General features: G+C 36.3%; 1 protein-coding gene across 2 annotated transcripts in view; it reads left to right on the forward strand.

The window, feature by feature from the left end:
- The window catches only part of Erich3 (glutamate rich 3), a 99,147-nt gene extending 86,305 nt beyond the window's left edge, over nt 1-12,842 (forward strand). For both annotated transcript variants that reach the window (XM_074079754.1, XM_074079753.1), the window contains exons 13-15: nt 4,384-4,506; nt 7,639-9,981; nt 10,630-12,842. In XM_074079754.1, the coding sequence (XP_073935855.1) occupies nt 4,384-4,506; nt 7,639-9,953 (2,438 nt within the window). In that variant the 3' untranslated portion in view covers nt 9,954-9,981; nt 10,630-12,842. The remainder of the gene's footprint in view (nt 1-4,383; nt 4,507-7,638; nt 9,982-10,629) is intronic.
- The last annotated feature ends 2,436 nt before the right edge of the window (nt 12,843-15,278 follow it).

Below are 15,278 nucleotides of genomic sequence, written 5' to 3' on the forward strand. Positions count from 1 at the left end.
ATAATCCTAGACTTTAAGGATTAGAAAGTAGAGGTTACAGCTGTAGGGAAAGCAGAAAGATGGTTTTGAGACAAATCTTTAATTGCTCAGAATTCCTACGGTTGCCAACCTGTAGGAAAAAGTTAGAGGCAACACCAAACAGAAAGTCAGCTGCTCAGCAGAAGGTCTTTTCTGTTAAATAGTGGGACTCTTCCTTTGCAAAGATGGCAGTGCAAAGAGTGAGACTCTGACCAATCCTGGCAACCTCTTCAAGGATAGGATCATTAACACATTTCTGCTAAGATGGCTCAGAGTTCTACCTTTTCCATCTACCTCTTGGGTCACTGAATTGGAATTGGTCACTACTGCAGTTTAATGCTTCTGAGAAATGTGCATCCAACTGGAATTTAAGGGTGTTCAAGAAGCAAACCATACTCTTTTAAAGAAAAATACAAGAACAGCAAATCTCATTTATATATATAACAAAACTATTGTTCCTTTTCAGTAGATAAAGACATAAAAAGATTAACATAATTTTAAAGGTTGGTTTATTAGATATCATTCCCTAGAAGCACAGACAGAAGTTTCTGAATCCACATCATATGATAACAGTGCAATAAAACTAGAGTTATTCACAAAGTATAATTAGTGCTCATTTAAAAATTAGGAATGTATAAGCAGTACTCTAAATAATTTTTGCATCAGTGAAAAAATTCAATCCTCTAATTATTTGTGCAATTATTAGAACTGACAAGTGGTTTTTTGTAAGGTGACCAATTTCAAACTATAACCTCAGACAAAAACTTCATTCAAACAATAAAATGTATACTTAGTAATATGCAACAAATGAGCAATACCTATGATCATAGCTCCAGGAATGTCTGAGAATGGAAAGCATAACATGTATGGACTGAGTAAGAAATTGGAATGAGTATGAAACCACTCTAGCTATTTGAATAGAAAACTAAATATAAAGATTCTGATGATTTTTCCAGATTAAAATTTAAATTTAATGTAGAATGCTTTCAAATCATAAAGATAATATTTTGGGATTTGAAAAAATCGAGAAGCAATAGTACCAACTAATATGAAATTCTTCACAGCAGCAGCAACAACAAAGCACTAAATAAGTACTGAAATGAAAACAAACTTTAAAGAACAATGTACAATATGTATATGACCAAAGGTTGATATTCATAATATATAGAGTTCCTAAAATTAATAAGAAAAAGGCAACCACCGTACCAGAAGGATGCAAAGTATATAGCAGGAAATTCATAAAATCTTGCCTGCTAGTTTTGAATTGTCCATCTTTGCTATCACTTTTTAATTACTAAATTATCAGTTATAGAAAGGATTAGTAAAAGTGTAGCATTGTTGGCAACGATTCAGGGGCAAAAGACATTCAGTCAATATATGGGAAATTATTCACGGACGTTTCGTTTTTAAAAGAGCACTTAGAAACATGTATCAAAAGTTTCTAAAACATTCAAGCTTTTTGATCCAACAATTCTAATTCTAGGAATTTATCCTAAAGGTGGTCAGAAATATGAACAAAAATGATTTAAAGTGGTTTTTAAATAGTTTTATAATCACAAAACTGAAAATAACTCAGTCTCCCATAGCAGACAATTAGCTAACTAAATATAAGTAAGACTGTGTTGGAATGAAGAATTACTTTTATTTAATGATATGAAGAAATAGAGTTTATTGCTAAACAGATAAAGTAGAAGCAGGATGCAATCTATCATAACAATAAAAATTTCTTTGAAATCCACCAAAGTGTTAATAATTTTCTCTGAATTGCAACACTGTACATGGTTATTTTCTTCTTCATACTTTTGAAAATCATTTTGAGCTTTAGAGAGAGTTCATTATATATTATTTAAAAATGTATTTATTTTATAATAGAAAGCTAACGTAATATGAAAGTATTTTAGAATGTTGAACAGTATTGTAAGGTATCTTCTATAATTTGAGTGAAAAAAAGGTGACTTTCTAAGATACTCTTTCAGTGAGATTATTCCATTTTGCTATTAATGCTGTGAGAACTGACAGCAACCATTGCCTTTAGTGGTCACCTTTATAGACAGGTAAAGGACAGGAGCCTTAAGGGATGAAGAGCTAAATAGAACAAAGTGATATGTCACATTGCTGACACAGGAGTCTCAGCATGCACAGTCTTCTATTACTGTGGGTGGAAAAGAGTCAAGGGTAGACGTTGGCCAAGTTCTTGCTTTTAAGTTTCAGTTTCAGAAGAACATCTGAGAAATAATGTCCAAGTGAGTTCTTTTCTGGTCTCACACCTAGTGTGAGTCCTTAATACTTAGGCCAGAGTCCCACTGTTGCTGAACTGAAATAGGCAATGCCTAACTACACGGGCTCTCATCAACTTCCAAAGCCTGCACTTTCAGGGCCAAACCAGCAGATGTGGGAAGAGGAGATTACAGTCCTGACAGAGATGACAAGTTTTACTCTTGATTGCAACTGAGTTGTAATTTTCAGATTATGCCAGTACTATTCAGCTTCTTAGCATAGTCTTTTGATCCAATAGCTGCTAATTGTTTCATTATTGTTTATGAGGATAATGATTATAATTCATAATTCTCTATATCTGTAGACTACTCAAAATAAACTTTTATCTCTTGTTGGCATAGACGAAATACAGCTTCATGTAATTGCTACTAAGTCAAACTCCCATCCCATCTCCTATCCTACCATCATTGTGGTTTCCATTTCTCAGTTAGCTGAAGAAATTTATATATAAAGAACAAAGACATTCTTATTTAAACTCTGTAAATATACTGTATTAACATTATCACAGTAGATAAAATTATATTTAATTATATGTACTATGTGTATATACTTCCTAAACTAAAAATTGATTTGATAGCAAATCCAGCCATTTTGTAGCTGTCATTAGTTGTTATCTCTAAACTGTAGTATTGTAAGAAAGTTTTCTGGTTTATATATTGGATGAAGGAGGGAAGCTAATGTCCAAATATGTCTAAAGAAAATATATTTGAACTATATGATGCTCCTTTCATTTCTATGTTTGTCTTCTTAAGATTAATATAGTCAAGTCATCATTTTCCCTCTAAGACACATGAAGCAGATATCTCACTATTTGCTTCCAAATACAGAGGGATTCATACACAGTTACCTCTTAGCAATTCACTTTAAAGTCACCAAGAGGTGGCATTCTGTTTCTGCTTTTCTCATTCTAGTCCTTGGACTAACTGAATCAGACTATCCAGGGTGGAAGAAAAATGAAGGACAGAAAATGGGGAAAGAAGAAATCAGGCAGGAAGGAGTTTTAGAAATTGGGTGTTTTCACTCTGGAAGGAAGATCTAGGTCTAGTATTAATGAGTTAGCTTTACTAACCAAAGTGTAGCATGGCAGGAGGTATCAGGAATTTAGAGACACAATGACAAGCAAGGGAGGTACACAGGGGTTTGTCAGAAACCAAAGAGCAACTTACTTGACTTTATAGTTTTGCCTAGAATCATATGACATTGGGTGACAAAACTTACTCATTAAACTTACTCAAAAAAATACTCATTACCGTCCACATCACCTGCCCCAACCATCATCATCATCACCATCATCATCAGAGCCATTATACTAAGTGCATAGGTAATTGCTCATTAGTGGAAGAAAAGCATGTTCTATTACATTATATCATTTGATCTTTCCAAAAACTATTGATTCTCCCTCTCTTTTTGACTGGTAAACTGAGGCTTAGACTTAGGCCAAAGAACACTTGTCTAAGGTGATTCAGTTAGTACAGAATATGGGACTTGAACTTAGGTCTCTGTGATCCTCAGCTACATATAACAGGAATTTGTACAACAGTTTCTACTGCTAAATTTATAGGAATTGTGTAATAGCCTTTTTTTTTTTTTTTGCTTTTGTCCATATGGAGTTGAGTATTGAGGTCAAATCAGTAAAATCAAAAAATGGATGAAATGCTCAGAGTGTAGTTGGCTCTGGTAGATTTAGCAATTTAAAAGAGCAGTGTGATTGGTGTCATAAAAGCCAGAACACATGTTTCTAGAAAGTAAAAGACAACTAAGCTGCTTTTTCAATCATTCATTGCATGTGCGTTTGGCAAACTGTCACTGCTTCTCACTGTTGTCTTTTTTTTATACAAGTATTTCTTTGCATGCATCTTTTTATCTCATGATCTTTTGTGTGTTGGGTTTTCTTTTTGAAATTATAGCTGTTTATGTTTCTATATTTTGAAGTCATAGTTGTTTAATCTTCAAAGATTTTAGAAGCACAGTTGATTTTAATGTGAGTGTATTTAAATTGACTCCACTTGCTTAAATGATGTGAAATAGCTCAGCAATGTTCCCATGACTGTTTTGTACCTTTTGATATTTTGTATGGTCTTCAATCAGTTGGACAGATAATAAGTGAAGCATTGGTACCAGGATGCTACTGCCATTCTGACACTGAGTCTGTTAGCAGCACAGATGAGGGGGAGAAACCCACGAAGATGCCGGAGACTGACACAGGTAGAGGTAAGGACGCATCATTACTGAGGAAAGACCTTCAGAAATGCTCCTCAAAAGACAGCTCAGTTCTATCTTTCGTCTTCCTAACATTTTTTTCTACTGCCACCCTTCTTTACTTCTCATCTCACGAATAAGATAGTAGGAAGTGGCTGAAGGAAATGTTTAAAACTGACATCAGCTACAAATGTTATTAGTCTTTTATGGATACATTAATGCCACAGATAAAAATAAGGGGTATATTTGGATTCTAAAATACTGGTGGAGGTTTTCAGATCAGTCTTATTTCATAGCATTCCTTCCAGTTCTTTGACTAGGTAGATGAATTTGCTTTAATTGAGCCAGGTGGAAACATCAAGCACTAAGGCACCTCACATTTCACAATGGTTGATGTAAGGTCTTACTCCTTTTGTTAATTAGGACATAATTCATTGCCATCAAAATATGAACTGGTCCTTGGTGATGTGTATTTCATCTTCAGGATTTCCAATTAGAGATTGATTCAGCAGACCATGAATCATACACATCTGGTCAAGTTCTAATTAGCCAGCTACACTTTCATGGATGCTGGTAGAAGACTAGATGAACTCCATTCTCCTTGGGCAATATGAAGAGGGACAGATGACACTAAAATAAGTAGTGGACTGAGTTACAAGAAAGATACCTTGCACTTAGTAGTGTACATTCCACTAGAAGAATTCTAGGGTACTTCTCCCAAACTTCGTTTTGCAATGCAGTCATTGTACTTATTATTGAAATCTAATTTAAGCAAGAAAATCCAGTTAATTGTATGCAGTGGGGGAGAGAGTGTGGAAAGAATATTTGTTTTGATTTTCTGTATGCTAGGGACTATACTAACCATTTTACATACGCTATCTCATTTACTATCACAAGAATTTTGTGAGTCGTGTGGCTATTTCCATTTGAAGGCTTAGAAAGACATTATTTCCCATGTTCATAAAACCAGAAAGTAGCAGAGCCGACATTCTACCCAGGTCTGTCTGACCTCCTAGTACACATGCGTTTACTAAATCAAATTGCCTCATTTGTGAATATTACTTTCTTCTATTTCAAAAGTTCATGAGACTACTGTCAAAACAACATATATAATTTTTTATAGTGATCTTTCTCAGAAAGACTTCAATTTCTCTTTGTCCCTTCCTCAGGAATGTCATGCCCCACTTCCCTGTAGTGTGTAGAGCTCAGCAGGATGCGAACAGCACTTTCTCTCCTACAATTTAGACGTAGTATATCATTACATGGTGACTAGGCAATTTTATTTTCCTGTTTTCCTGAATGCTCTTTAATTAATCCATAAATTTAGAAGCCAAGTTAGAAAATGAAGGACTTTATTTAAATGTTTGTCATAAATGACTTTTTAATAATACTTTCATATAGGAATATTAATAGCAACAAATATAATTAAAGAGACTTAACATACATTGTTTTTTAACTGTTTCAATGTAATAAGCTCTAATGAAATAAAATGTACTATATTCTTTTAGGTGAATTGGCTACATGTTTTCTGAGAAAATAGTTTGGTTCTACATTTCCCTTTCTGGAATTTTTAGGCACAATTTAGGAAGTAATTGCTGTGATACATGGAGGACCACCTATAAAAGTCAACCTCAGCCCCACCAATGGACTTGAAATTTTTACTTTTAAACCTGTGAAAAAAGACATCAAAAGTTACCTTCCAAATATGTGTTTTAAGGGAAATGTCATATCAGCTCTTATTGCCTTACCTCAAAATGATTTATTGTAATAGCTGGCAAGAGACTGAGGGAAAGCAACAAAGGTAGTCATGTTTTGTGTTAGGAGAAGTAATGGAATGGGAGCAGTCCTGAATGGTTGGAAGACTAGGGAACTAAGAACAGGGCTTACATCTCTGTAGGTTGTCAGTGAAAGTACTGTGGGTAAGATTGCCAGCCAAGGGTGAGTATAGTGTCACATGCCTGAAATTCCTGCATTTGGAGGGCAGCTTGGGTTATTTACCAAGACCATGTATAAAAAAAATAAGGATTATAGAAAAGTCAGGCAAATTAAAAAAAATGAGGAAGACAGGTGCTTGCTTCATAAATTTACATAATTTAAACTGGTATGATAACTTATTATAGCATCTAGCTCAGTGTCTTTTATAAATGAAAAAGATAAGATACCACAAAATTATTAAGATGAACATTTTTGAAGCTCTTATTTTCCTAAGTAGTATTCTTCAGTTGGAAAATTTTACAGCTTTGGCTATTTTGAATGACATGTGTGACTTGTTTTGCATATATCATTCAAAAATATATATAACTTTGCTGAAGCCTTTAAAAACACAATAAACCCATATTTATTGAAATGTGATAGCTAATACCCTGAGATTTGCTAGGGAATCATGGATGAGAATTTCTAAGTACCTCAGGAACATTATTTTTGTTGAAAATTGTCCCAGATTACAAAATCTTGTCTTGCTCTGTGATCCTATTTTGCCAAAGACATGTTAGTTTCTGAATGTAGATGGCAGGTATCCTGACCTTTAATACAAATTGGTGTCTTTAGTAAAAGTGTTACCTTGAGCTATAAAGATTTTTGATGACTAAATCTAGACATATTAGCTTTAAAGTATAAGAGCAATGTGATATAATTACATCTCTGTGTTCTGATTGCGTTGCTAAATGCCCACTTAAGTAGCAGAAACACAGAAAATGATCATGGTGCTGTAGGGAATAATGGTGATTTAATTTTTAAGAAAATTAAATGCTATTTTTCTTATTGCATTTTTTTTCTGTGAGTCAGTATTTCAAGTGATAGTAGGGTTACGTGTGTGTGTGTGTGAGGAGAGAGAGAATTTATTGATTTTATGTTTCTATGTTTTACATAGAAACATGAGAGTTTTTTTGTTTGCTCATTTTTAATATTCCTGATGTTCAAATTTTTAAAAATATCAAGGTGTTCTTAAGTTTGAAAGCATTTCTATCCATAATGAGAGGCGTTATTATATCATGGTTTATGTTATAATCAATGACATCATAGAACCAACTGAGGAAGTATTTTATAGAAAATAACAATGACCCCATGAGGGCATATAAATATATTACAAATATATTTAAGATATATCTTCTTTATCCACTTTGTTTTCTGACCTTATTTTTATAGTACCAAGCAGAAATTTAGTAATGGAGGAAAGGGAAGCAGTCAAGTCAAACAAGGCATCTCAGCAAGTCTCACAAGAAAGGTACACACTGGAAAAGAAGGAAGCAGTGGGGGAAGATGAAGCTCCCCAACCTGAGGATGCTGGTACAGTTGAGGAAAAGAGGGATACAGCACTGCAAGAGAAAGCAGGGCTCACTGAGGATTCCTTAGCAGAGCAGATCTTCACAGCAGAGCAGCCAGCATTAGCAGAACAGTGTAAAGAGCAAAGAGAGCTCCCTCTGGGCACAGCAAGTAGGGCAGAGACAGAAGCAGAAGGGGATGGAAGATCAAGTACAGAGGAGCTAAACGCAGCAAAAGTAGGAGCAAGAGACTCTGTTGGTCTGAGTGAAGATGAGGTTCCTAAAGAGCAGGCCCTGATGCAGGTAGTGCTGGAGACAGAGAAGGCAGCTTCTAAAGGGACATGGGGCTGGAAGAAGTCAGTGCTTATAAACAACTCAGCATTGAGCTCAGAGCTTTTTCCAGAGGCAAGGTCCCTAAGACAGCCAGTGACTCCAGAGATGAGAGAGATGGAGAGAGGGGAGGCTGAGAGTGAGACAGGATCCAAAAAGCCAGATGTGGATGAAATTAAAGAGGACATGGGATCTGTGGAGGATGCAGGATCAGAGAGAGAGAATGGTTCTGAAGAAGCAAAACCAGAAGAGGAACTAGCCCAAAAGAGGAAGAAAGTTCTGGAAACAGAAAGACCCTTGAGTTCCTCTGCAGGAGAGGCAGAAGCATGCCAGATAGAGGCTCCAAAGGGCAGCCCTGAAGAACTTTGTGAGAAAGCTGAGGCAAGGCAGGAGCTTGTGCTTGGGAAAGAATCACATAGGGAAGGTGATAGGAAAGAAATGTTACCTGAGGAATTAAATGTAGAAAGGAGGAAAGCTGAGAGGACTAATACTCCTCTGTGGGAAACTGGATCTGAGAGAGAAGAGGTGACATGGGCAAATGCATGTAAGGATGAAGACACTTTAGAAGAGCAAAAACTTAAAGGGGAAGATGGGGAACCAGTGAAGGAAATAAGACTTGAGGAAGAGACAAAAACCCCTCAAAATGAAACAGTATCAGATGCTGAGGATGCAGAGCCCATAGAGACAACTGAGTTGACTGAAGATAAAGGGCTTCTAGAAGATCTGCTGGAAGAAAGAATGGTTGCCATGTCTGAAGCAACAAGTGAATGTGAAAAGTCACTGGAACAGGTAGCACCTATGAGGGAAGAAGGAGGGGAAAGACTGAATGAAGCCAGTGACACAGAGCACAAAGGCAGGACAGAGCTGCTAGGCCAGGAGAACGTGACTCCCTTGGAGCAGGGGATCGAGCCCCCCCATGATGAAGAAGGTGCATCAAGAGCTTCTGGAAATGAGTCAGCTGGCAAGGCACAGGAACCTGAGGTGACCATCACAGCCACAGGGGAGGATGAGGAGTGTGCGGCCAAGGACTGGAGCCTTGCAAGGCTGGAGCGGGATGAAGGACCTCTGAAGGGACAAGAAGGCATGAGGGTCATGATAATGACCCAGGAAGATATTCCTAAGGGAAATCCCATGATGGCAGGAAAGGTTGGTGAAGAAGCAGTGGATAAGGAGCCAGAGAAGGACAGGGATACAGAGTGTACTCTGGGGACAAGAGTGAGGAAGGACAGCAATACTGAGGGAGACAAAGTTATTGGAGGAGTAGCAGTTGAGACTGAGGAAGATCTGCATCAAGGAGGAGTGGCAGAAGCAGTTGCAGAGCAGAGAGAAGTGTTGGCAGATTCAAAGACAGCTGATAGAAAAACAGTAGCAAATAAAGCCTCCTCCTTTTCAGATGTTGCTGGGGAGAAAACTTGGCACCAAGAGAAAAAGGCACTAGGGAAAACAGCAGCTGTGGAGAGGGTGGTGGCAGAGGAAACAGCACTGAGCAGCAAGGAGGTGCCAGTGGTGGAGGAGGTGACAGTGACATCAGCAGCAGAGACAGGGGTGGGAGCTCTACCAGAAGCTGATGATCTGAAAGGCCAGGCCCCAGAACTAGGACAGGATCAAGAGGGAGAGGTAGTGGAGGCCACTCAGCATGCAGGATCAGTGGGAAAGGAAGCAGAGACAGGGAGCCCTCATAAGAAGCATGAGCCAGGAGGAGCTGAAGAATTCAGACAAGGATCATCACCCAAGTCAGAGCTGAACAGAGAGAGTCTAGAGGCAGTGGCAGCATGCCCTGCAAAGCCTGATTTCTCTGGAATCCAAGAAAAGCAGGAGCATATGGTACAAGGAGAAAGTGAGAATGCAGATATTTCCCTGAATGACTAAGGACTACTACAAGATTCCATGGCAGATGGTGAGTTTAAGTCTGATCTGTGTGCAAGGCAGAATAGAAACCCTGGGGTGGGTCTCCTATCCTTGGTACTGGCTTCTCTCTTTATTGATATCCATTGTGCATACATATGAACTCAGCCATCAACTTTGCATTGCCTAGTCCCAAGCCAGCAACAGAGGGGCCGGGGAAGATGGAGAAGGGGCTTAAGCACACACAGGAACTTACTTGTCAGTTCCCTTTGTGATTCTTAAGTCATACTCTGTCTTGGTAAACACAGCTCCCTGAAGTAGTAAGGTCAAATATAGAGAAGAAGTTTCCACAAGGTACAGAACACCGAAGTAAAGGATGAGGTTCTAGAATTGTTTCCATTTTAGTGTTTTAAAGAATGGGACATAGGTTGTCAGTGATCATTTGTCTTTTAATAGGCATCATGCCTTTATTTCACAATGTTATAATGTTTAATATAAGTACATATGAATTTCACATATATACAATATAACTACATATTTACTTAGAGTATTGGTTTAAATACCAATTGAAGAGTGGAACTTACTTTACTTTATTGCATAAGCTAGTATCTGCTTGATGCCCTCACAGCCTTAGCACCCATTTTCTATTATTTTAAGTGATAATATCTGTAGTATTACTATGCTTTCTATTATTTTTCAGGATATTTAAAAAGTGTCTTCCGGAAGACATAAAGACTGGAGAAAGATTCACACAAGCAGCTCATCAGGACTTTAGATTTTATCTTTTATTTAACCACTGTGCTTGTCCGAGTTGGTTCTCAATCCCTCAGAATCCATCAGTAGCTTGGTAATCAGTGTGAGAAGAGCTCAAGCAGATCTGCCAGCCTTCCCTAGGAGCAGTGCATCCAAACGGAAAACTGTGGGCTCTTATGCATTCTACACTGCTAATATGTCTCTATTTGAATCAGTGTCATGGTTTTCAAATGTTTGACTTTTACCAAATATCACTTAAAGACCAAGTCCTGATGTCTGGGATTTGTTTAAATCCCTTTTTATTTTATAGTCAAATATTAGTCGGAGTTTCATCCATGGGGGATGTATTTAAAATCTATAGCTTGGTACTTTAATGACTTGGACTTTGCAACTCTGACGGTCCTTCCATGTACACTCAACACTAAAGATTGCTCCAAGCTTTTAAATCCTTCAAAAAAAAAATGGATTCCATGGCATGGAAATTCACTTAGACTTGGAATTATTCATTCTCATGCCAGGAGAGTAATTTAAAGTAGAAATGTTATTTCAAAATGGTCTTTGTTTTTGTGTATGTTTTTGAAGTTTTGCTTTCTCAGGTAGACTAGAAAAATGTTAGCTTGCAATATTTTGTCCCTGGGACCTTATGTATTGGGTCACTCAAATTTAAATAAAAGTAATGAATAATTTAGGTAACTCAAATTTAAATAAAAGTAGTGAATAATTTAGGTAAGTGGAATGAGTACAATGATTATAGCAGGTAGACAGAGCCCTTCAGCACATATGCCAACATACTAGACTCTTTAGTTGATGTCATTTAATGGAAAAGAAACTTGGATTAAATTAGCAGCACCTCATCGTCCTGAGTTCTGCTATTTTATACCTGTGAGCTAAGTTTGCAGTCCATGATAAATCAACAGTTATAACCACTTTCTAAATCACCCTCTGCTATTATTTTCAGGTTGAACATTAGCATACCTTCCAGGGATTTTGATTTCTTTGAAGACATCTACATTCCAGTGCCCCAAAGGGCACATGTTTGACTACCTTTTCTCTATGTGAGAAGGTCAGAAGTTTAAAAGTAGCAGTTCTCTAGCCAGACTATACATTAGTCTTTCTTGGGGCACATTTATAAATGACTCAATTGTTTTAGATGAATCTATGCATCAGGGTTTTTGGGTTTTTTTTAACATTTCACTTAAATCTTTTATGTAGCCAAAGTTGACAATCACTGTCTCAAATCCCCATACAATCCATGCTGGCTGCCTTTCACTCTATGTCCCTAGAGACAAGGCATTATATATTTATAGGTGTTTTTTATTTTAATGAATGATTGAGCCATTCAATAATCAAAGATGTACTAGACCAGACATAAGGGCCGGATAATGGATTGGTCCTTTGCTATTGCCTCCTTATTCTCATACCTAAATTCGAAACTGTAGGTGGAGGCTAGAAACTGGTGTTTAAGGAGTCTTCCAGGGAATTCTGGTGCATAACAAGTCTGCAAACTGTTCTCATGGACTATTGGTTGTGTTGAGGATTTGTCTCAGTTGGAAAATGGATTGCAGAACATTGCCATAGTTCTTTCTCTCTCTTTTCTGTGTTCCTTTCTCTTTCCTCTTTTTCCATCTCTCTTGGGGAAACAGTAATCACTATGAAAGTGGTGAATTCAACTTTAAGCTCATTTTTATTATGATTTTATTGACGTGTATATGAATTACCTCTGCCCACTCCCTACTGAAGGATGAATAATACTGCACATATTATCACTTTCATTTATCTTATATTTTATAAGTATATCTCATCTAATTTATGCCAAGTTTTCATTTTAGCTCTGAGCTACATTACTGAGAAGTTGTACAGTATTCGTTACCTGGTTTCAACCTCAATGTTCGAACACTTTGAATTTATAGCACCTTATCAGAAAGTTTGTAAACTTGTTAATCACATTGAAAAATGAATTTTGTACAATGTGCTATATGGAAATTGCATTAGATTATTTTGATATTTAACACATTTCATGAAAATATTCTGCAACAATTCTACAGTTTATGTGTAGGTTTAACTGTGAAATTCAGTGTTGTAATGTTATGATTAAGTGAATTCTTTCTCGCAAATACTACATTGATACAATTATTAATAAATTCAACCAACTGATCTTTTCCTAGCTTCTTCATTATTAAAAACAAATAAATAATTTGTTTACAGATATGACATGTTAATTATTCTTTGTAAATAAGACTAGACTCATAAATTCTTTTGTGTTCTTTCCTTACAAGAATTTGAACTACAAGAGCAGAGAGAAAAGAGAACCAGTTTTGTTGGGCTATACTTTGAATTTATGTGTTTATACTAAGTGTCTACATTCATAAACATCTTTCACATACATGGAATGTCAGAGAGGAAATTATTCCTGCTATTTTATACATAAGTGAACAAAAGCTCAATATAGTTAAGTTACTTGTCAAAAATGATGGTCAATCTCAGGTCATCTAACTCCAAGTGTGATTTTTTTTTTTAATAATATACACTGCTTTTAGGAAGAGATATCTTTGATACTAAGATACTAAATACAAATTTCTACATTTACTTCTAAAAAGGGCAAAAAAACTCATTAATATATGCTAAAATAGTGAGAAAGGAGTTCTATTTCTAGCCAGTGTTAAATGAAAGACAAAAGATTATTTAAATAATTCAAGAGAAAAATACACAAGGAGATAGGAGGAATTAGGGTTCTCCCTTGAGTTTCTCGAGTTAAGCCTTTTCTATGGCTTTATAAACTATTGTGTTGTAAATGTAAAGTATAGTTGAGGTCCTTAATCTTTCTAAATCAATAATTTTGCCACAATTATCACCCTTGGAAAATGATTGTTTGAACAAAAAAGAGAAAACCTTAAGAGAAAGTTCAACTAGTGAGTGAAATATTCCAGTGGGCTTAAGGACGGCCGTGAGGAGGATACTTCTGACCTTGGGTAATATTTCTTTTTAGGCGTCTGTACCACTCAATTGTGTCGTTAAAAAAAAAAATTCTGTTACCATGGTTAGCACAAGAGGTACAAGAGAACAGGAATAAATATAGCTAGAGTTCTTTAAAAGTCACTCTCAAGTTCACCTTTCTTTTTTTCTATTGTTCGTTTTTTTTCTTTCCTTCTAATATCATGTCCAGTGTCATAAAAACTATGCTTCTCAAAATAGCTAGAAACTCACTCAATAAGAGAAAATGCTGGCTAGTTGAAAATGTACTTACCTTTTGTAATTCCTTCCAGAAGTCTCAGACTGTTTAGTCACCATGCAACCCTAACAATATTTAAGAACACTGCAAATCAACATTTTATTAGGGAAAATGAGGTACATAAAAGATTCATGGGGCTGATAAGTCGGTGGAAAAGTCTGCCTCCTCTGCAAATGTTTCTTGGTCTTTATTATACACTTATTTATAACTAAAGAATATATTAAGGACTCAAAGTATGGGAGAAATCTCACTGTTTTTCAGGAGCTTGACTACTAATGTGACACAGGGACATTTAAACTGGTGTGAGGATGGATCCCAGAGAGGGAAGATGAAACTTTTCATGGATTTACCGGCAATGCTACTTTGCAGCTTCCCAACCTCCAAAAGCATTTTGTCATAAAAGGGACTTCATAACTAACCTGTAATCAAGGTCTTCCTTGTTGTCAGTCCCCCACCCTCTCTCCATCTATTTTCCAACTTTACTGTGGTTCAATGACCCTAAAATGACACAAATGAGACGAAGGAAGACTTTGAAATATGATGTAGGGGTTGCAAAGCCAAGAGGTGTCCAGTTCTTTGTTTTCAACAAAACTAAATGAGAATTGAATTTTCAGCTGATAAGCCATTAAAATATTTTTGGTATTTTATTGTTCTGTGAATTTTAGTGAATTTCTCACAAAGAGTTCAAAGAAGAGCACTGATTTACAACATAGCAAACTATTCCCATTCCCATCCACTCTTATGCAGGAACAGTATATTTCCACATCTATGAACACAAAAAAACATAAAGCGGATGTTGAACACTGTCATTCTAGCAGTAAATTATATTTATTCACAGTTACACAAACTAAAAATAGAAATCACTATCTTCAGGGGTACTTTTTTATTTTTATGTGTAATGCTTATCAAAATTTATAATGTATGTATATTGTCTTGATCAAATGTATATTGCTAATAACTCCAATGATAGCTCACTCCAGAAGAAATTAAATACGTTAAGCCTTATAGTCATAGGAAATTTTTAAAATTAAATCTTAATTTATAAAATTAGGGGCAGAGAATTAGAACAGGATGAGCAATAAAAGATCTATAGTAGCATAAAAATCTGTGGGTGAAGTGGAATGGAACTATAATTTTAAGAAAGAAATAACATGAGATTTTTCTGATGCTAAAGAAGAGCTTAGTCATGTACTTTTGAAAATGGATGTCTAAGAAATGCCATGGAACAGAGAATGGACTGCAGAAGGTTTACTGGGGCATACCTTGGGAACAACACTGTGGGGGAGTCAGGAGCAGAAAGTGGCTGAAGAAGAGATAAACTGTGGTGTAGCTAACAGAGAGGATGAAGCCCACCCATGGGAGTTCCA

This window comes from Castor canadensis, chromosome 7 (genome assembly GCF_047511655.1).
Source record: "Castor canadensis chromosome 7, mCasCan1.hap1v2, whole genome shotgun sequence".
Taxonomy (NCBI): domain Eukaryota; kingdom Metazoa; phylum Chordata; class Mammalia; order Rodentia; family Castoridae; genus Castor; species Castor canadensis.